The 20,453-nt window shown below is 43.0% G+C and overlaps 1 protein-coding gene across 1 annotated transcript in view; it reads right to left on the minus strand.

Annotated features, from left to right (window-relative positions):
- PKHD1 (PKHD1 ciliary IPT domain containing fibrocystin/polyductin) overlaps nucleotides 1-20,453 on the minus strand; it is a 237,982-nt gene that overhangs the window by 207,439 nt on the left and 10,090 nt on the right. The window contains exons 8-26 of the mRNA XM_030944782.1: nucleotides 20,117-20,181; nucleotides 19,450-19,489; nucleotides 18,566-18,636; nucleotides 17,157-17,258; nucleotides 15,759-15,854; nucleotides 14,555-14,690; nucleotides 13,613-13,727; nucleotides 12,535-12,810; nucleotides 11,992-12,078; nucleotides 11,269-11,362; nucleotides 10,667-10,809; nucleotides 9,871-10,001; nucleotides 8,909-9,093; nucleotides 8,224-8,362; nucleotides 5,993-6,147; nucleotides 5,195-5,379; nucleotides 4,112-4,234; nucleotides 2,462-2,567; nucleotides 1,308-1,586 (exon numbers count right to left, since the gene is read on the minus strand). Of these exons, the coding sequence (XP_030800642.1) occupies nucleotides 1,308-1,586; nucleotides 2,462-2,567; nucleotides 4,112-4,234; nucleotides 5,195-5,379; nucleotides 5,993-6,147; nucleotides 8,224-8,362; nucleotides 8,909-9,093; nucleotides 9,871-10,001; nucleotides 10,667-10,809; nucleotides 11,269-11,362; nucleotides 11,992-12,078; nucleotides 12,535-12,810; nucleotides 13,613-13,727; nucleotides 14,555-14,690; nucleotides 15,759-15,854; nucleotides 17,157-17,258; nucleotides 18,566-18,636; nucleotides 19,450-19,489; nucleotides 20,117-20,181 (2,528 nt within the window). The remainder of the gene's footprint in view (nucleotides 1-1,307; nucleotides 1,587-2,461; nucleotides 2,568-4,111; nucleotides 4,235-5,194; nucleotides 5,380-5,992; nucleotides 6,148-8,223; nucleotides 8,363-8,908; nucleotides 9,094-9,870; nucleotides 10,002-10,666; nucleotides 10,810-11,268; nucleotides 11,363-11,991; nucleotides 12,079-12,534; nucleotides 12,811-13,612; nucleotides 13,728-14,554; nucleotides 14,691-15,758; nucleotides 15,855-17,156; nucleotides 17,259-18,565; nucleotides 18,637-19,449; nucleotides 19,490-20,116; nucleotides 20,182-20,453) is intronic.

Raw genomic sequence — 20,453 nt, forward strand, 5'->3', positions numbered from 1 at the left:
CAACCAAAAAAACAAAACCCAAACAACCCAAAAAAATCAACAGCAGAAAAAATAATGCAAAAAACCCCTCCTCCCCCAACAAAAAAAAAAAATCCCCAAATCAAAAGCATGGTAAAAGGTGACCATAACTTCTAGCTTAGGAATCCTGTGTTATCCCAAGTCCATCCCATGCTTGTCCATGGATAGTTTTACAGATCAGCATTCCTTTTGTCTGGCTGCTCCAATGTGGGCAAGCATGGCCCAGTCAGATCGTGATTACTGAAAATAAGCCACGTGTCCGAGCTGCACTGAGGCCAGTGCTGCTCTCAGTGGTGATTGTGACCATGATCCCAAAAATAAAATGAGATTTACAGCGAAATGACTGGGTAACTTTACTGTCAGAGTAGACTTGGTTCATGCTCTTTCTGCTGCATTCCTTCCTGCTTGAAAACAAAGGATAATCTGAGACTGTCCTTCACTGCACAGCCCAGGTATATCAAGAGTGTTTGCCACATTTCTCATTGGCTTGAGGAGACTCTTTCCTCTCAAAAACAAAAAATAAAAATTCTTTGAAGCTCTTGTTTTCAGTTACGGAATTTATCATTCTTTATTTCCTCTTCTATTTCAAGGTTGAGGTATAATGGGAAGGGAAGGAGATTCAGTTTAGCTTCTGTAAGTTTCTTATCTTTGTATCTAAAGCTAAGAATGTGAGTTTTCCATTCTATTCCTCAGAATATGAATTTGCTTCAATGGGGCTGGGATTAACCAGAGTTCAGCCATTTCACAGTCATAGAATCATAGGATCATTTAGTTTGAAAAACCCTCTAAAATTAGAAAGTCCAGCCAGTAACCAAGGACTGCCTGGCCCACCACTAACCCAAGTACCCAAGTGCCAGATTTACACATCTCTCAAATCCCTCTAGGGATGGTGACTCCACCAATGCCCTGGGCAACCTGTTCCAGTGATTGGCAACCATTCCAGGGAAGAAATTTTCCCTAATACCCATTTTAATTAGGCCAAATTAATTCAAATACTACATAGCTACGTGTCAAATGGATATGGGAGGATGTGTGAAGCACCAATGATTTGCTGAAATGAATATACGTGCTCTTGAAGATATAATTCCCAAGTAAAACTACTCATGAAACTGGTTGCCTGCACAAAGAGAATCTGTCAGTCTTTAGGTCATTTTTGACTGTGCTTTGGGGCACACCTAGCCATAAAACTTCATCAGGTGAAAATCTTGGCAGTGAAAGTACAGAAGAACAAAAATATGCCATGACAAGGAAGAAGCAGGAAGCAGCTCCCTTGGGGAGTTCACACCTACCAATCTCTGAAGTCGAAGGAGGTTCAACAGCTCCCAGGGTTGGCTGGACTGTGAGGAAGATCCCTTGTCCTGTGGTGGCACCAAGAGCAAAGCCATGAGGTGCCACCAGCAGTGTCACAGGGTAGGTCCCGACCGGCAGCCTTGGCACCTGGCAAACCACTTGGGTTTGATTCAGAGATGAAATGTGGCAGCTCCTCCTGTCCACCTCCACCTGCAGGGCCAGCTGCTCCTCACCAAAACCAGCTCCCCTGAGAACCACTGTGGCCTGGGACCCCTCACCTGAAGAAATATAATCATCAAGGTGGCTCATGAATTTTGGGCTAGCAATGTCCAGAATTTAAATTCAGCCAACAGTTAAAAGTTTCTAACAGTTTCAATGGGATATCCTAAAAACTACACCACTGGTGATATCTCACTGTTCCACCTAACAGCAATGCCTGCCTGTCCCTGTCCAGCTGTTACATTTTTCCTTAAATTTTTATTAAAAATAATTTGAGCCAAGAGATGATTTTTGCTATAGGCATCAAACCTGCCATTGTTTCTCTCCCCTTTATGCCTTTACCATAGAATCACAGAGTAGTTAAGGTTGGAAAAGACCTCTGAGATCACCTCTCTGTTCACCACTAAACCATGTCTCCAAATGCCACATCCACAAGCCCTCTGAACCCTTCCAGGGATGGTGACCCCACCCCTGCCCTGAGCAGTCTGTTCCAGAGCCTGAAAACCCATTCAATGAAGAAATTTCTCCTGTTAACTATTCTAAACTTTTCCTGATGCACATTAAGGCCATTTCCTATCATCCTACATTTCTTCATCCCTGCTCCACCTGGCTGCACCCTCCTATCAAGGAGTAGTGCAGAGAAGATCACCCTGAATTTCCTTTTCTCCAGTCTGAGCCTCCCCAGTTGCTCTTGCTCAAATCTGCTCCTCCTCAGACCTCCTCCAGACCCTTCCCAGCTCCACTGCCCTTCTCAGTTCAAACTTGTACACTCAGCAAACTGGAACTGGAGCTGATCAGAAGTGGCCCATAAAAGTGCAGTTTCCATAAAATCAAAAATTTACAAAAGGATACACGTGTACACGAAATCACCAGCACCTGGCAGATCTTTTACACAGAATTTTGGCCACCGTATTCAGACACCAGACCCCATTACCTGATGAATATTCCACATCTCTGACTATGGGTGTCAATTCCTGGCTGAACTGGAAAGAACACAAGCCAGAACAGTTTGCAAGGACATCATTCACCATCACCACCACCTGCAGACCGACCAGAGAGTTACTTTAATGCTAGTAAGGGAACAGAGGTGTTTTCTAGAGCCACAACTAGATGCTGGTAGCCACTCTGAGCTACCGAGAGCACTCAGTGCTAGAACAGGGCACAAACAGAGAGTTCTTCACCCTGCTGCAGTCTCGCTGCAAATTTAATTGCAAATTTAAATAGCAGATTGCTAGGGCTCATCCAAGCACCAGCTTTGGATGCTTCATCTCCAGCCCACCTCCCACCATCCTGGCACCCACACCTCCTCAAACTCCTGTTCTTCCAGCCACCCATTGAAGACTGTTCCTGCCTTCCCCTAGCTCTTCCCACTTTGCCTTGGGAATAAATTCATTATGTCTAAAACACCATGGAAGACTAATTAAAATGAAACCCATGTCTTCTCAACATGCAGCCCTCAATTTTATTTTTTGCCCCTTGTTGTTCAAGCTGAAGGAAAAAAAACTGGGCTGTGACCTTGATTATCTAAAAGAGATATCAAGAAATATCCCTCCTGACATCTTGATATTTTTGAATAGTCAACTGGCAAAGGATAGAGCATAAAAGATCCCTTCTTATCCCTCTCCAGGTGTTAAGGGTGTGCCTGCAAAAAGCAAAGCATCTGTCCCAAGGAAATGCAAGGAAATGCAAGTGCTGCAAAATAGTCTGCTTAGACACAGAGAGGATAATTAGAGGGACACTTTTACACTGCCAGAATAAAGCTTCAAAAACTACCAGAAAATCAGTTTGTTGCTGCTGGTGTTTTTCACTTGGGCTGTTTGAGGGTTTGTGCAGCACAGAAGGAAAGGATGTCATAGGTGGCTGAGTCACTGGAAGAAGAGCAATTCTCATGGCTCATGAAAAAGGCAGGACGACTTGGCCCCAGATGTTGCACAGCTGGGCTTGGAGCACATCCAACATCACCTTGTTATAGTCACAGTGCCTTTGAGTCTGCTGGAAACAAAGCCAGCAATAGCCACTGTTCCTCAACATCTGAGAGCAGAGCTGGGAACACATTTGTCCATCCAGCAGAGTGGAATGATTCCTCCTTCAGCCTGAAGCTCTCCTGTTTCTCTCTTCCCTCCTGGGGAATTCAGATCCAGAGAGGTTCAGGATTTGCCAAACTCACAGATGAGTACCCCAGCCACCAACTCATTTACCTTGCCCATCAGTGTAACAGAGTGTCACAGGTGAATTGTGTAATGCCCAATTTGGTGTCCAAGCACCACAGGACCCACCAAGGGTGGGAGTTCAGAGATTTTCATCCCTTGGTCACAGCTTCCAAAAAAAAAGATACTGTCTTCCATCACCCATGATCATCATTCTCCCTACCTTCAACAGCTCTTGGAGGAAAGTCCTGCTCCACACACCAGGCAGCAGAATACGAGAAATTTATGGCAAAGCATATCCGTGAAATACAAGAAACTTATGGCAAAGATTCCTGAAAGGATTCATTGGCAGAACAAGGTATCCAAATACCTGTGAGACTCCTGGAGCTACACAACCCTGCTGAACCAGTGAAAAGTATGAGAGCACACCAACTCACCTGTGTTTGGTTATGGAGGGTGGCAAGCATGTCCCCAAATATTGGTCCAATAAACACACCCCCATCATAAACCACACGAGTAGAAACAGTTGGCTTCAGGCCAGTGAGGTTTTCAGCAGAGACCTGGCAAAAATCAAGGAATTCAAGTTTCTCATCCTTTTCTGTCCTGTGATTTTAAATTAAAACAGAATCTTTACAAGCAATAACTCGTGAAAACTTCTCACCCTTCTACCATTAATCATATCTGCACCTCTAAATCTTCATTACTCAAGGTTTCACAACACTTCCCTGTTCCCACCTCCACCTTGCAGTCAAAGAGATGACAAAGAAGTTCAGCAATTAGGGTGGTAAATGAACTTCTAATACCCAATAATATAATTTGGATTTAGGCATGGAAAGTTCTTCTCAAACATGACTTTAGATGAAACAGGGGCCTGTGCAAGAGCTGAAGATGCAGCTCAAACTTTTTCACTCTCCAGGCCAACATCTTGAGCTCTAGAATTTGTTGAAAATGACATCACACTTTTAGGAGCTAAATATCCAAAGAAATAGTGTTTCCTTTTGAGGTAGGAAGCATATCAGTCTGAGTCCTTACTCAAAAAGACCCTTTTTCTTGAAGGAAACTAACATGACAAATCTTGGGATGGGAGAGTGTAAAGTGAACCTCCACCTGAGAATTTTGAGAACCAGATGCTAAGCCATACAAATCAGTTCTCAGAAAAATACCTTCTTGGCAAATAAATGATGCCACAAATCTGTGATGAGCTCCAGTTACTCTACTAAAACATTAATGTAGATATTATTAATAAAGATTTCATTTCAATATAACAGTCCCTTTGCTGTGCAGAAATCACACTCAAATCTCCTGGTTTTGAATCACAGACTCCATGCAATGTCTTCTCCTAAAACTGGGGGTTTTTAATCATTTAATCTGGAATTTGCTTAAGGTGCTGTTCTGAACAGGAAGATTGCCTAAATTTCAATGGTGTCTTCATAAAAACAACCCTTGTGAGAGAGAATCAGCCAAGACCAAAGACATCAAATGGGGATCAAAGTGGGGATTAGTGAAAGAAATTACTGTACACTGATAACATTGGGCAAGTCCCCAGCTGTTTTTTCCCAAGTCAGTGTCCAGACACTTTCATAGCACGAGCTGGAGTCTCTGGTCACGGTGAAGTCACTGGTGTTGAAGAAGGGAGCTGTAAAATTATCCACATTGTCCTGCAAAAGCCTGCGGAGCTGGTGGGCAGAGATGTGCACTGAAACATCTGGAAAAGACATTGAGGAGCAGTGGATATCTCCATTTCCAGGAGACCACATCTGCCTGCTCCTAGGAAAGGAAGGGGTTTCATTATGAGTGCAAGGCTGTCATGGTTCAAACTCTGCAGCTGCCAAAAGAGTGAAGTGACATTTATTGCACCCTAAACACCAAAAAATCATAGCATTATAGAATAGAATCATAGAAGGATTTGGGCTGGAAAGGACTTTAAAGGTCATCTAAGCCCAGCAATTAACCTTACACCAGGTTGCTTGAAGTCCCATCCAACCTGACCTCAAATGTTTCCAGGGATGGGGCATCCCCCATCTCTCTGGGCAACCCCTGCCACTGTTTCCCCAACATAAAATATTTCTTCCTTATGTCTAATCTGAAGATCATCCACACTATTTAATAACACAGTGCCGTGGCTTAGTTGGGGTGTCAGGGAACGGGTTGGACTCAATGATCTTGAAAGTCTCTTCCAACCTTGTGTGATTCTGTGAACAACCAACCTGGCCTTGAGCACACCCAGGCATGGGGCAGCCAAAAACTTCTCTGGCAATTAATTCTTCCCTTGGCTTCCCGCTCAGGAAATCCAGGCCCTGACCTGCACCTTCCCTTACCTGGTATCACTGTGTTGGCCAAGTGGATGTGGAAGGTTCCTCCAAGAGGTGGGGATGACTTCTGCAGCCTCTGGATGGTGAGGCTGACTCTCACATCCTCCGTGGACACGTTCAGGTGCCCATATTCCTCAGAGCCCTCCCCAAGCACTGCGCCTCTGTGGGACAGAGAGGGGGTCACAGAAAGGCATCAGCAGTGGAGACCCTCACTGCTGACACCCCCAAGTCAACCAACAGCTCAGGGACACCTATGGGAACAATACTCCTGAAGGATTTAATGGGAAGATGCCCAGACCTCAAAAAAAAATGTGTATTCCCAATTTCTAATCACTCTCTACAACTTCCTCAAAAGTGGTTGCAGTCTGGTGGTGTTGGTCTCTTTCTCCAGACAGCAACTGACAGAACCACAGGACACAGTCTTCAGCTGTGCCAAGGGAAATATAGGTTGGATATTAGGAAAAAGTTTTTTACAGAAAGGGTGATAAAGTACTGAAATGGCCTGCCCAGGGAGGTGATGGAGTCACCATCCCTGGATGTGTTTAAAAAAAGAATGGATGTGGCACTGGGTGCCGTGGTTTAGTTGAGGTGTTAGGGCTGGGTTGGACTTAATGATCTTGAAGGTCTCCTCCAGCCCAGTGATTCTGTGCTTCTGTGAATTATGCAGCCAATACACAAAGCAGAAAATTATGGAAAATTACCTTTTTAAATTTATGATAGAAGAAATAATTTATACACCATCAAGCACCAGGTGCAAACCAGTGGTGTTTAGAAACACCACTACTGGTGTTTCTAAAGAACCAGCTCAGTGCGGCCTGGACAGCATCGGCCACAGCAAAGCAAAAAAATATTTCTTGCTGCACACTGTTATCTCCTCGAGCCCATGAAAATCTCAAGTCCCCTGAATTACAGTGAGATTTCATAGAGTACGATCATTTAGGTTGGAAAAGACTCCTAAGATCGAGCCCAATTCTCAACCCAGCATTACCAGGTCCCTCATTAAACCATGCCCCCAGACACCACATCTGTACTGGAGTCATGCAAGTTCAAAAAAGTCCAATTCCTAAAAGTTAAAATGCTGTTCTCCTCTGCCACTAAAATTCCAGTGTTTCAAAGGAAACGGAGCCTCTCTGTGGTACAATGATGCCACCATGTGTTAAGAGTCCGGATGACAAGTGGTTTCTGCACAGCAAATTTCCACGAAACAAAACTAAAAAGATCACTGAACCCTTTGTACAGCTGGTATAAGATTTTTAGCCAATATTTCTGTTCTGACAGAGGTAGGAGTTTATTGGATTAAATCACAGCCAATGTTCAGTGAAGAGAAAGAGTCAGGTTTATTTTGAAGATGTCCAAAGGCAGCGCTCAACTCACCCATTTTTAAAGCTTGTGCTGATTCCTGCTTTTCTCTGATACCTTCCTCAGGGAGATGGAAAAGCCCACCTGTGCCTAACACCTTTTTTTATGCTAGTGAGAGGTATTGTGATCAAACTGCTTTTTAATCCTTTTTTTTTTAATTAGCTAAACAGGTGGGGCTTCTTAAATTCTCCTCTTCTAGGCATTTTCCTCAGCTCCATAGTGATGCTTATGGCTTTTTCCCCCTTTTTTTTACTAAATTTATTCAAAAAATACAGCCATCAATGTTATTTGCAGCATTCCAATGTCAGTCTTCAGGCTCCACACAGGATTAAAAATTTTCCCTCTTCCTATTAGTTACACCTCTGGTTATACATCTCAACCACCACAAACATCCCCCTGTACCCTCATTCCTGCCCTTACCCTTGGTGGTTTATGTTAAGAAACTACATTTGACTCAGCTGGATACAATCCAGCTTTTACAGGACTTATTTTCTGCCAGTACAAACCTTTAATGTTACAGTCTCTGATCTGGTTATAGCCCATGGCTCTGATTCCTCTGTCAATGTTGAGAGGAACAGAAACCTCATTCAGCAAACAAGGACACCAAGGTGCACTTCCAGTGCCTAATGTGGGAATCGGTGTCATTAATGGCATTTTGGAGACGCCTCTGGATGATCTTCATCCACTGCTCCAGAAGGGCTTAGATTTCCTTCCAATCCCACATCACACCTTGGTGACCCACAGATATCTGACACCCCAAGTTATCTCAAACTCCTTCAGCATCTCTTGTTTTCAGCAGCTAAACCCAGCTCGAGGTACAATAGGGGAACTCTCAGAGGTGCTACAGGGTATTGAGATGAGCTGCTCGCTGTCCCTACCTTGGAGAGAGAAGGGGCAGACTGGCACCACAGCCAGACACCCCCCAGGACACGTTGTAGGTGGGAGGAGACCCCACCACAGACACTGCTTCAATGATCCTCCCCTCTGGCCACTGGGGTTTGGGGTCTCTCTGAGAAACTGAAAAAAAAAACCATAAACATTCATTAGAGCAAGGAGAGCAGAGGTGACTATGCCCAGAGTATTGTCATTTCATAGCTGGAAGGACCTGCTTGGGTTTGTTTGGTGTTTTTTTGTTTTAAGTTATATTTCATAGAATCATTAAGGTTGGAAAAGGCCTCTAAGTTCACAGATTCCAACTATTCTGCAGCACTGCCCAGTCCATCACTAACCTATGTCTCCAAGTGTCACATCTAGACATTTTTGAACTTTTCCCAGGATGGTGATTCACCACAGCCTGTTCCATTTGTAGAACCACATTTTCAAATAAACCAAGAATATTCATATTTTGGCAATTCCTTCTCTACTGCTGTCAAAAAAAAAAAAAAAAAAAAAAATATATATATATATATATATATATATATATAAAGTTCAAGAAAAAGAAAAAGACGTATTTTTGTGCCTCTTGTGAAATTTCCCGTGGAAAAAGTTTCATCCACCTTTATTGCTATAGATTTAACAGAATATCCTGGGGGGGAAAAAACAAACCAAAAGAGATGCCTTTACCAATGACAGCTCTGTCAGCAATGATGAGCTGATCAAGATAAAATGATCCAGGTGTTTCTTTTTGCAGCACAGGGCTCTGCAAGTCTATCTGATACACAAATACTGGGGAATTGGCTGGGAGGTCCTGAAGAAGCACAGAGATATTCACACACCTCTTCCAGAGGTTGGTGCAGGTATATGTCCAGCTGGAAGACAACAAGGTCGACACAATAAACAAATGTGAGGTGGTTGTGAAGATTCCAGGTAATATCAGGCGCTGTTTTTGTTACTACTGACATCTAGCACAAACCACATGCTCAGTGGTTTGTGATTACTCACTATGTCCTTGTTGGGCCCCCCAGAGTGAGAAATGAGGATTTAGATCTCTGTTTATGTTTTCCCCTCTGAATCACTAGAGTGGGATATGGGAATGACTACACCTGCTTTATTTTTGGCAAAATACCACAACAGCATCAGTGACCTCAGCGGGGGTCAATCCAAAAGTCAAACCCTCAGCTCTCTTCATTTTTTTACACTCCTGATTTTTTTAAGTCCGCCTGCCCTAAGCTTTATATCTGCTACCAAATGTTTTCTACTCATGGAATTTTAAGTGAATAAAGAAAATCAAAGACTACACCAATTTTCAAAGCTTTCAAAGGGTGGAGTAAAAAAACAAGCAATTCTCTCTCTTACTACGGAAAATCGACTGGGAAAGAAAGTGGAGAATTTATGTTCTCAAAAATCTTTAAGTACACCTGTGTGTCACTGAGGTGAGATAGTGCACATAGCAAGAATCATGGAAATTTACTCATCAGATTCTCCAAAAAAGGATGGAAACACATTCCAGCAATGCCTCTGTAGGCATTTTTTTAGATTACTCCAAATAACAAATCGTTCCTATATAAATAAGAACTTCCCTCATTTTTCCTACTGCGCCTTCTTATGGGAAATGTAATCTCTGATAACTGTAATTGTCTGGATACCTTTTAGAGTCAGTTTCATTAAAGTCCCACTGGCAGGTGAGGTTTCTCCTCACTGGACATGAAGAGACATTGGTGTAGGACACTGAGAGGTGGAGGATGTTGCTCATATGTCCTTTATGTGCAAAACACACCTGCAAAAATGGGGAAAAGACTTTCACAAATCAAAACAGAGGTAATTGATACATAATGTACATGGAAGATAAAGGAATAGATTCTATTTCAATTCTGGTTTAACACTGGGTTGTTTGGCCTGGAGAAGAAAAGACTCTGGGGAGACCTTAAAGACTCTTCCAGTGCCTAAAGGGGCTCCAAGAGAGCTGAAGAGGGAATAAAAGGTGTAGAAGACAGTTTTGGCACCCAGGTGTGCCACAACATGGCATCAAACCGACCCCTGGGGCTTCCCTGAAGTTTTGGGTTTATTCCTGCCAAAAGCAGGAGAAGATGAGCAGAAAAGTGAGCCATGGACCACCAAACAATAAAGGATTTTTTCCTTTTGTCAAGACATGGTTGTCCTTGTCCCTTCCACCTTTCTCCAACACCATCCCACTTCTTCCTTTCCCACAGCAAGGGTTGTATCCCCAGGAACAGTTAACAACCAGCTGTGTTAAACAATATCTATATCTTAGAGATCCAAAACCACTCTCAAACCAAATAAAAGGTGCTCTGCCTTGTGCTAAGACACAGTGCTTGATAGATTTTTGGGGAGTTGTAAGCTGACCAGATGACTTTATGTTGTTTATTGGGCTCTGAACATTCAGTGCCCAGCTCAAGCTGCTCATGAAGAGCAGCCACTCACATGTGGGTATTTAGTAAGGTCATATCTTGGTAGTGTTGATGGGGAAGTTTTCACCAGCTGGCTTGGTCCTTGGATGCTGAACCTCCCACAGAAAGGCTCTGTCCCACTGACAATGTGTCCTGTGGTGATGATGTTCTTCATATCTGACAGATAAAAAAAAAGAAAATGAGAGGTTTCAAAGTGATTCAGAAGACATCAGTGCAGTCAGGATTCATGAAAATACAACAAGTGGGTATCCAGAAATTGTCAAACAGTCCTACTCTGAGAATTCTCCTGCCAGAGTTCAAGTGTTTGTACAACACTCTCGGGCACAGATTCCTGGGGTTGTCCTGTACAGACCCAGGAGTTGGATTTGATGATTCTTGTGGGTCCCTTCCAACTCTGGATATCCTGTGATTATTATATTGATCACTGTGATTATTATATTGATCACATTGTTTTAATGCATATACACACTACTAATAGATGGTAAACATGAGTATGTACTCATACCCATTAAAAGTGTAAATTTCCTACCAGTAAAAGTTTAAATAACACTTATGTCATAAAAGCAGATCCATCCTCACAATAAATACTGCTTATTTGCCACAGAAGCTTCCTACCTTCTTTCTCAAAACCACAGTGAAAAAGGATTTTAGCAGAAGCTGGCTCAGTTTCACATCCTACTGAAAGGAGTTCTTCTATTGCTGCTTGCACCTTCAAAATAAATTAAGAAAGTGGGAAGCAGTCAGTTACAATCATTTCAGCAGCGACTTCAACACACAGTCCATTTTTCATCAGCCACGGATCAGTGGCACAACAGCTCTGAACAAGCAGTTAGCCAAATATTGAAAGAATAAAAACGTTAAATAATAATATAACAAAATTAATCTCAAGAGAGTGTAAACTTTTATGTTTACATAAAAGTTTTCAGGGGTGTGAGACATCCTCAGTCTAATGACTGTAATGGAGACATCACTCAGGGTCACTTCAATATTGACAAATTAACAACCAAGACATCAAGAGCCACATCAAGAGCCTAGGGGCTGTTGAAGAAGCCAGAGCCATACAACACCCATCTGGCCTTAGAGAAGAAGTAGAAGGATCTGGATCAATGAAAGTCCAAGAAATCTGGATGTTGTGATAAGCTCAGGATACACCTGGGAGTCAATGCTCAAGGAAAAAAAAACTCACTGTAATATATTCTCTGTTTAAAAAAATAAAAATCACCTCTACATCACATAAACTTTATTTCAGCTTCTGGGCCAAATCTTATCTTCTATCAAGCACCAGAACTCCACCAATTCCCAGCAGAGGACCCTGTGTCTGTGTTTAATGGCATCTACCTGTTGAGCTGTAGCATTTGTGGGGATCATTTTCAGTGTGTTGTTCCAGGAGATACTGAAATAACCTGTACCAGACACAGTCAACATCTGGGAGAAAAAGAGAAGCAAATCAAGAAATGAAAACAGACGCAAACTGCATGGGACACACATTCAAACCTGGAATCTTCTCCTGAGGAGGATTTTACAGCCAGCACTTGGCCTTTTATAGCCTCTGTAAACCAGGGATCCCTTCCAAGAGTCAGGGATCCCTGCCCTTGTCCTACAAGGAACAGGATTCTTACATTAACAGGAGAACAAGGCATACATGATCTCTGCAGCTGCAAATGGTCCTTAGAGCTCCTGTCCTTCAGGAGTTTAACCATCAGGAAAAACTTCCCTCATTCCTGAGTGCTTACACACACCCACTCATGTATGTAAAAACCACAGACAACTTCAGCTCATGATGCTCTTCTCACCAGCTGTCACAGGAAGTTGAAAACAAGATGGAAACACACATTTTTTTTCAGATCTGGCACCACCAAGGCTGCTGTAGGCAGCACTGACCTGCACTTCTGGGAGGTGCAAGGCTCGAGCCCGAATTTCGTGCCGCTCGGTGTAGTAGTTGTTCACCACATGGGGGTCCAGCCACGTGTTGTGAATCTGGACTCCAACTCTCATCCCCGTGCTGGGCGTCTTGGCATGATGCAGTGCTTCCAGGTAGTACCTTGAACCAGCAGTTAGCTCAAATTTCCGGGATTTTGGCTGCCAAAGTTCACTCCAGTTCTTCACCCAGTTCTCAGACCACTCTGAATTGCCAGCAGGGAGAGAGGCAATTCTCACCTGTGTGCAGAACAACAAAATCACACAATCACAGAATGGTTTGGGATGGAAGGAACATCAAAAACCATGACATTCCATCCCTGCCATGGGCCAAGGACACCTTCCACTATCCCAAGGTGCTCCAAGCCCTGTCCAACCTGTCCTTGGACACTTCCAGGGATCCAGGGGCAGCCTCAGCTTCTCTGGGCAACCTTGTCCACTCTCACAGCAAAGAATTTCTTCCTCATATCCAATATAAACCAACTGTCTTTCAGTTTGAAGCCATTAAACCAGTTAGTGACTTTTCTCCAGCCCCAAATAACATTTAGTCCAATGCCACAGCTCCGTAAAAAAAACCAAACAGCATATTTATGTTTATAACTGATAGCTGTGAGTTGATAGCTCACAAATTCCTTCCTATTATACAGGAAAAAGCCACAATATCAAAAAACTTTTGTTTAAGGTTCAATACTATAAAGAAGCTAATTCCTATGGCTTGTTCTAGCACTAATAACAGTTCCCCAAATAACTTCTCATGGCTTCAGTTCAGACAGAAATATACTAAACTAACAAAAAAAAATTTGGAAAAGACAATCAATTACTCTGGTTGCAAGAGTGATTTTTTTTATGAGCTATATAATGGACAGGGCAGATGTAAAATATTAAAAATAATCCCACAGCTTTGACTCTGCAATAGATTCATAAAAGGTAATAAACCAATCCACACTGGGGAAATTCCTGCTTGTTGTCACCTTAATTAAAATCCTTTCCATCCTCATTTTTAATTTCCATTTCTCTCATTTTTCTCTACTAATAACAATACCTTTTGTTTTGGATCTTGGGACAAACTTAAGTAGAGAGATGCCTGACCACCTGCCTGAATCCAGAATGTGTAATTGTTGGTCTGAGGAGCCACAAAAAACCCACGGAGTCTGGAGCTGAGCAAAAACAGAATATCCATAATATACAAAAGAGTTACAGAAAAAAAAAACCAAAACAACAAACCTCCCCACACCCCACCTTCACATGTACACTGAGTAAAAAGAAAACATCTTTAAACCATTTTAACAAAACAAACCTTGTTATTTTAAAGCTGAAGTAACCTCAAAATGACCCAATTTCACATTAAATGTCAATTATGCCTTACAAAAGTTTCAAAAAGGAAAGAAAAAACAGCTCCATGAAACTAAGTATGATTTTGTTGGTGGCTACTTCAGTACATTTCTTTTCAAACCAAATTTTTAGCCTGAACATGCAGAAAAAGCCAAAACCAGAATCAAACAACAAAAATAGAGAAGTGGTAGAAAACTGTAAGAATTCTTACACTTTGCACAGTTTTTCAAGGTCATGACAGAAGTTGCAATGGGAACAAACACAGTTCAGGAATTTATTTATTTGTATTAACTCCACCTTGGCTGCCGGCATTGGCTGAGAATCTGCCCCTCCACATCTGGCCAGAGCTCCAGCCCAAAACAGCCTCAAACTGGAGCTCCTTCTACTTCCAGAGCAAATCTTTTTGGTGGTATTTCAGTATATCTAGGCCAGGTAGAGCAGAAATACTGAGGGAAGGCAAAAGGAGGAGAAAATAAAGCACTTCGCTGCATATTTTAAGCTTCAAAAGGACCTTGGAGCAAAGGGTTTGCTTTGATTTATAGGAGCTATGCAGTGAGGCTCTGCAATAAAGAGCTGTCAGGTGTTTTTGCTCCACCTTACACTGCTAAAGGTGATTGCCATGGCTTCATCTCTTTTTAAGATCACTGAGTACCTGAAGGACTTCTTTGCCCCAGACAGAAACCTTACTGGGGAGCTGGCATTAGGTACAAACTGCCATCTGTATCCAGGACCTGCTTCTGTCAGATCAGAGGCATCATCCCAGACTTCAAAGAGAAGCCCTCTGTTTCCTAGAAAGTTGAAACAAAAGTATGCTCAGCAGCAGCCAGCAGAAATCCCAGAGCACATGCTGGAATCAGTGCTGTAGGAGGCAGGCCAGAAAGAAAATTTTAATAATAAATTGGTTCTGTTTTTGGGGTAGTTTGCAGTCTAAGGCAGAACACAGATCTCACCATGGGGAATTTGTTTTACCTTGAAACCCTCTGACAGAAATAACAAAACTCTGCAGAGAGAACAACAACCAACCTGCTCACGTCTGCTCTTGCAGGAAAAGGCACTGAGACGACCCACAGTCAAAGTTAAGCCTCATTTTATGCATTAAAATCTCCTACTCAAGGAGTGTCCCCAGAAGCCTCTGCAGTAACTCCAGTTCAGCCATCCTTCCTCTAAATATGTTCCATGCCTTTTTCCCCTCATTTTCCACCAGTCTGACCTTCCTCCCACCATCTCCTCTCTGCTCCTGGTGGGCTGAGCTCTCCACCTTGGTTTTCCTGGCTATAGAATCACAGAATGGTTTGGGAGGGACCATTCAAGTTTATCCAATCCAACCTCCTGCCTCAAGCAGGGACATCTCCAACCAGAGCAGAGTGCTCAGAGCTGCACCCAAACTGGCCTTGAATGTTTCCAGGGATGGAATATCCACCACCTTTCTGCGCCATGGCCTTCCTCATCTCATTGTAAAAAAATACCTTCCTTAGAAACAATTTAAATAGACCCCCTTTTAATTTTAAAACATCATCCCCTCTCCTATTGCTAATAAAAGTCTATCCCCCATGTTGTTTACATCCCCATGTTTCTGAAAGCCCCCTTTAGGCACTGGAAGGGGCTCTGAGGTCTCCCTGAAGCCTTCTCTTCTCCAGGCTGGATAACCCCAGCTCTCTCATCAGTCTTTCCTCATAGCAGAGGTGGTCCAGCCCTTGGATTATTTGCACCCCCCTTCCCTACCACTCCAAAAGAAACTGATGTTGAAGCAGACAGTGCTTTGGAAAGCCCTGTTTCATGACTGAATCATCACCAAAGGGTTTCTGCCCTCCATTTCTGTGTGTGTTTGCTTATTTGGAGCTCCAGGAACAGCTCACCTGGCTGGGGGGCTCCAAGTCTCCTGCCCTCACCAACAGCCTCAGTCGTGCATCTGATTTCCTGGGGAGAGACGTGCTTGACTTTACAGGGAACACCTGCCAGCAGGGAAAGGAGACAAAAGTGCTGTGGAAGACTTGGAGACACAGCTGAGCTGCAGCACAAACACATCTCAGAGCCATGGAGTGGTTTGGGTAGGAAGGGACCTTACAAATATGTTGTTACATGTACCTTTATATGGACAGGGTCACCTTCCCCTAGACCAGGTTGCTCTGTTGGAGCTCCTTTAGGAACTGGAAAGTGCTCCAAGGTCTCCTTGGAGCTTTATTTTCTCTAGTCTGAGCAGCCCCATCTCCCTCAGCCTTTCCTTATAGTAGAGGTGTTCTATCCCTCTGATCATTTTTGTGTCCCTCCTCTGGATTCATTCCAACAGATTTTCCTGTACTGAGGACCCTGGATGTGATACTCTGGGGGGAGTCTCCCCAGAGCAGAGAGGCAGAATCCCCTCCCATCCACCTTGTTCCTAAATTCCCTTCCCTATTCCTTAGGAACCTTGAGCTTGTTCCTAAAAGGCGTTAAACATTTTGCCACAAGCCTGGGCTGGTACTACCAGCAAACAGAACAGTTCATGCCCACAATCAGAGTAACTGGAGTTTCCTGGAGGTGTGCAGTGGTTTTGGTTTGCTAATTTGAGATTTTTTTTTTTGGTTAATGTATTAATGAGTGCAGTGGATTTAGTGTTGGTTAATTACTAGTGTATTTATTAGGATGTATTTGCTCATTTCCTGCTGTGAGGTAGGACTAGGAGAAAGGTAAAGTAGGTTTAAAACTTTAAAAGGGTATAAAGAAAAATTTATTAATAGTAACTAAAAGAAAAAGTAGTAAGAATTAAAACAAAACCTTTAGGATATTTCTCCTCTCCTCCTCAACCTCATTTTTCTTAATGACAATATAAAGAAAAAAAATTTTTGTTACTTTACTACCTCTAGAAGTTTTTCTTCAGTTTATTTAGGAAGAGAAGTCTCTATTGTTAATGTTACAAAGACTCCTCTACAAGAAAATAGTTTTCTTGCATCTGTCTTTATGAATAGCAGCTGACCAGGGAAATATGTAATCATGAACTTCTTTCTCATTTTTCTATAAGCTTTTCTCACAGCTGTGTTTATGGGCTGTATTAACTTATGGGGTATTGTTTTAAAGATGAGTTGTTTAAAGGTAAAGGCTCTTATTATCCATCTATTTGTATCACTTCTGTAAATGCCTCCCATGCAAATCAAGCATGAGGACAAGGTGAGTCCTACAATTCCCACACTGGCATCCCTGAATATCTCTTGGGTTTTGCAGTGAGGGCCAAACTGTATTTAAAAAAATAAAATTCACATTATTTGCTCTGCTCTTACCTGCAGCAGTGACTTGCACTGGCTCCTCAAAGAAATCCCCAGTGACAGTGAGCTCAGTGCCTCCTGCCAGGCTCCCTCTGGCTGGGAACACGGAGAAAATCTCTGCAAGGGAAGGAAAGAGGGATCTGAGCACAAGCCTTGCAGAGGTTAATCCCAGCCCTGCTTCTGGGAAAGCCTGCAGTGCACTTGCACTGCTTCCAGCCAGAGCAGGCTCCTGTGAATGAATCCAGCTGCTTGATCCCTTTTTTTGGCAGCCTCTGGGATGATGAGCAGCATGGATAATTTGGCCACATGGCAGGGGGAGCACTGCAATGCTTGGGCTGTTGCTTAGCAGGGGCTGCATCTGTCATGCTCAGATTGCAAACTGCTCTGTGCTGTGCTATTGAGGATCTCCAGGAGAAAAAGAGAAAAAAGAGGCAGAATTAAAACTGTTTTAATCCTCTTGACCTTCTCTGACTCACATCTCAACTCAGTCCTTAGGTTTAAATGTTACCACTCTTTCCAATAATCCCTCAGACTTCAGAGACAAATGGAGGGAGCAGAATATCTGAGTGTCCACACCATGACCATGGGATCCTTTCAGCACTTTATCTGTTACAAGTGTGCCATTCCACAGCAAAACTATTTTTCTTTTTGATGACAACTACCCACTTTGCACTCATATTGGAGTTTAACCACCCAGTTCTACTTGTATAGCTCTGGGAAAAAGTCCAATAAGAAAAAGATGAGGGGTTTTGGTCTATACCTGCATCTTTTTTGTTAACTCATCTGGTATTTAAGCAATAATTTTACAATATTGGTACTGACTAGCACAGTACTGTCCACCGGACAGATCTAGCAGACCTTTCTGCTCATGCTCTGCCCACAGCCAACTTCATGCATGGTTATTTCATTTTACTCTGCTTTAAATTGTAAATAAAGGCATAAAATAAGCCTTCTTAACAAAGAGTTATCTACAATGCAGCTTGAAACATAACATGCAGGTTATTTTTAATGTACCTTAAATATTTTTTTTTAACTAATGGTGCAGTACCCTGCCATTCACCACTTATCCAGAACTCAATTCTTGGAGGAGCTGAACATCACATCCTTCCTGTATCCAGTGTGGGAGTTCTCATCCTGAGGTCTGCATTTCCAAAATTTCAGCCTCAACAAATACAGAGTGATTTAAGGGGGAAAAGTTGCTCTATGAGCAACACCTCAACCCTGTAACTGATGTGACAGGACAAGGAACAGCACACATAAATCTGGTTGTTTTCTGCTTAGTCAAGCCCATACCAGGGGAGTGGAACACCAAAATGAGGACAAAACAGGATTACATCTCTGGGAAAAGCAACAGTGAGACGTGTTTTCTTAGATCACACTGGGACTGAGGGAGGACAGTGCCAGTGAGGTGGATCAGTGAATACCTGGATGAGTCTGGTACAGGAAAAGCTCCTGTTTGGCGCTGATGAGCCAAGCACCTTTGTGCACTGCTGACCTGCAAGAGAGAAAATGCCTGAGACATCCTGGGCCATGTAAATAAAAGCAAACCTTCATCTGGCAGGGCTGGACATTCACTCTCCAGAGAAACAGTGGAACATTTCTGCAAGTTCCAACAACTCCTTTCACCAGCACATTGATTCATGAGACCCATTAAATGGTTTAAACACTTTATTAGAAGTACTAGCACATTGTAAAGTATGTTCTGACACAGTCAGAACCTGTTTTCACCTCCTTTTATGGTTAAATTCTTTCCCATGTGGATGAATAGTCAAAAGCAAGGTGAAAGGTTTTAGTTCAGCTAAATTTAACAGATCACAGAATGGTTTGGGTGGGAAGGGATGTTAATGAACATCCAGTTCCACCCCCTGCCATGGGCAGAGACACCTTCCACTAGCCCAGGGTGGATCCAAATCCCATCCAGCCTGGCCTTGGACACTTCCAGGGATCCAGGGGCAGCCACAGCTTCTCTGGGCAACCTGTACCAGGGCCTCCCCACCCTCACAGGGAAGGATTTCTCCCTAATATCCAATCTGAATCCATCCTCCTTCAGCTATTCTCCCTTGTCCAAGATAAGGTATCTCATGTTTTGGTCACTGAAGGTAAAGTATAAAAAACCAAAGTGGAAATACTCTGGGGCGAAACCTTCCCCCATGTCATTCCAAATCTGACAACTATCTCCTAAAGGTGACAAACCTCATTTCTGAGCAGTGAAACACTTGATAAGGTAAAAGCATAATTCACTCATCTTGGACTCAAATGCAGCTCTATTCCCATGCAAAACCAGAGGAAAAAAGATTCTTTTACTCACTTTCCTTTGTTAAACACTGAGAAGGTGACATTGTGGGACCCTGGAGGAGAGAAAAGTGACAATGCTTTCAGGCAGATGTATGAAGTAAATCCTACCAAATATTGTCCAGGTTCTCCGGACCCAATTCTCCCTTCCTTGTACTTTCCTTACAACAGTAAGGAAAACTTATTTTACGTATTTAACTCACAATATCCTTCCCAAGCAGGAAGGCTGAAGCTCAAAGCCTCCACAAGAAATTAGAAGCTTTTTCAGGGTGCTTGGAAGTGAGGAAAAATTAAAGGGATCCCACCTGCTACTGGAGACTGTGACTAGAAGGGAACACCCGATTTATTCCTCTAATAAAGCACTAACGGGAAGGGACATCACAGACAAGAAGGATTAAAGTAGGAAACTCAGCAAGGACCCCAAATCCCAGTGTTGGCTGTCAGCAATGCCCACATCACATCATGGTTTCCCTTCATGTCCTCCCAGGCTGTGCAGAGGACACAAACCATGGCAGGGGCTGAAGGCTGGCAAGCCTTGATCTAAAGCAGTTTTATGGACTCAGCCCTGAGCCACATTCCAGTTTGGAAACAGAACAGAAACTCATGACAGACATCCTCCTCCCTGCATCTTCTGGAGCTGCAGGAATGACAGAAACCCATGGTTTTTAGCCCATTTCACCAACCTATGTGATTCCCTTCCACCCGGCACTGCAGGGTCCCCAGTCCATCCTTCACCTGAACAGGGTAACTGTGGAGAGACAAAGGACTTCACTGAGCCTTGGGAGCAGAAAATAAGCAAAATATAATAGAATCAACTAATCAATAGAAGATGTGGGTTTATACACCCAAGATAGTCATGGTTTGCTGTCTTTAGAAACATGGGAGTGAAGCAGGTGAGATGGGAGAGGAAAATGTCACAGACATTTCTTTTATGAAAAATCCTCTCTTAGGATTTTCCTGGTGAAGCTGAGAGTTCAGCAACCAGACATAAACAATAGGTTATCTGCTGCTGTGAATGTA

This window comes from Camarhynchus parvulus, chromosome 3 (genome assembly GCF_901933205.1).
Source record: "Camarhynchus parvulus chromosome 3, STF_HiC, whole genome shotgun sequence".
In the NCBI taxonomy this organism is placed as follows: Eukaryota; Metazoa; Chordata; class Aves; order Passeriformes; family Thraupidae; genus Camarhynchus; species Camarhynchus parvulus.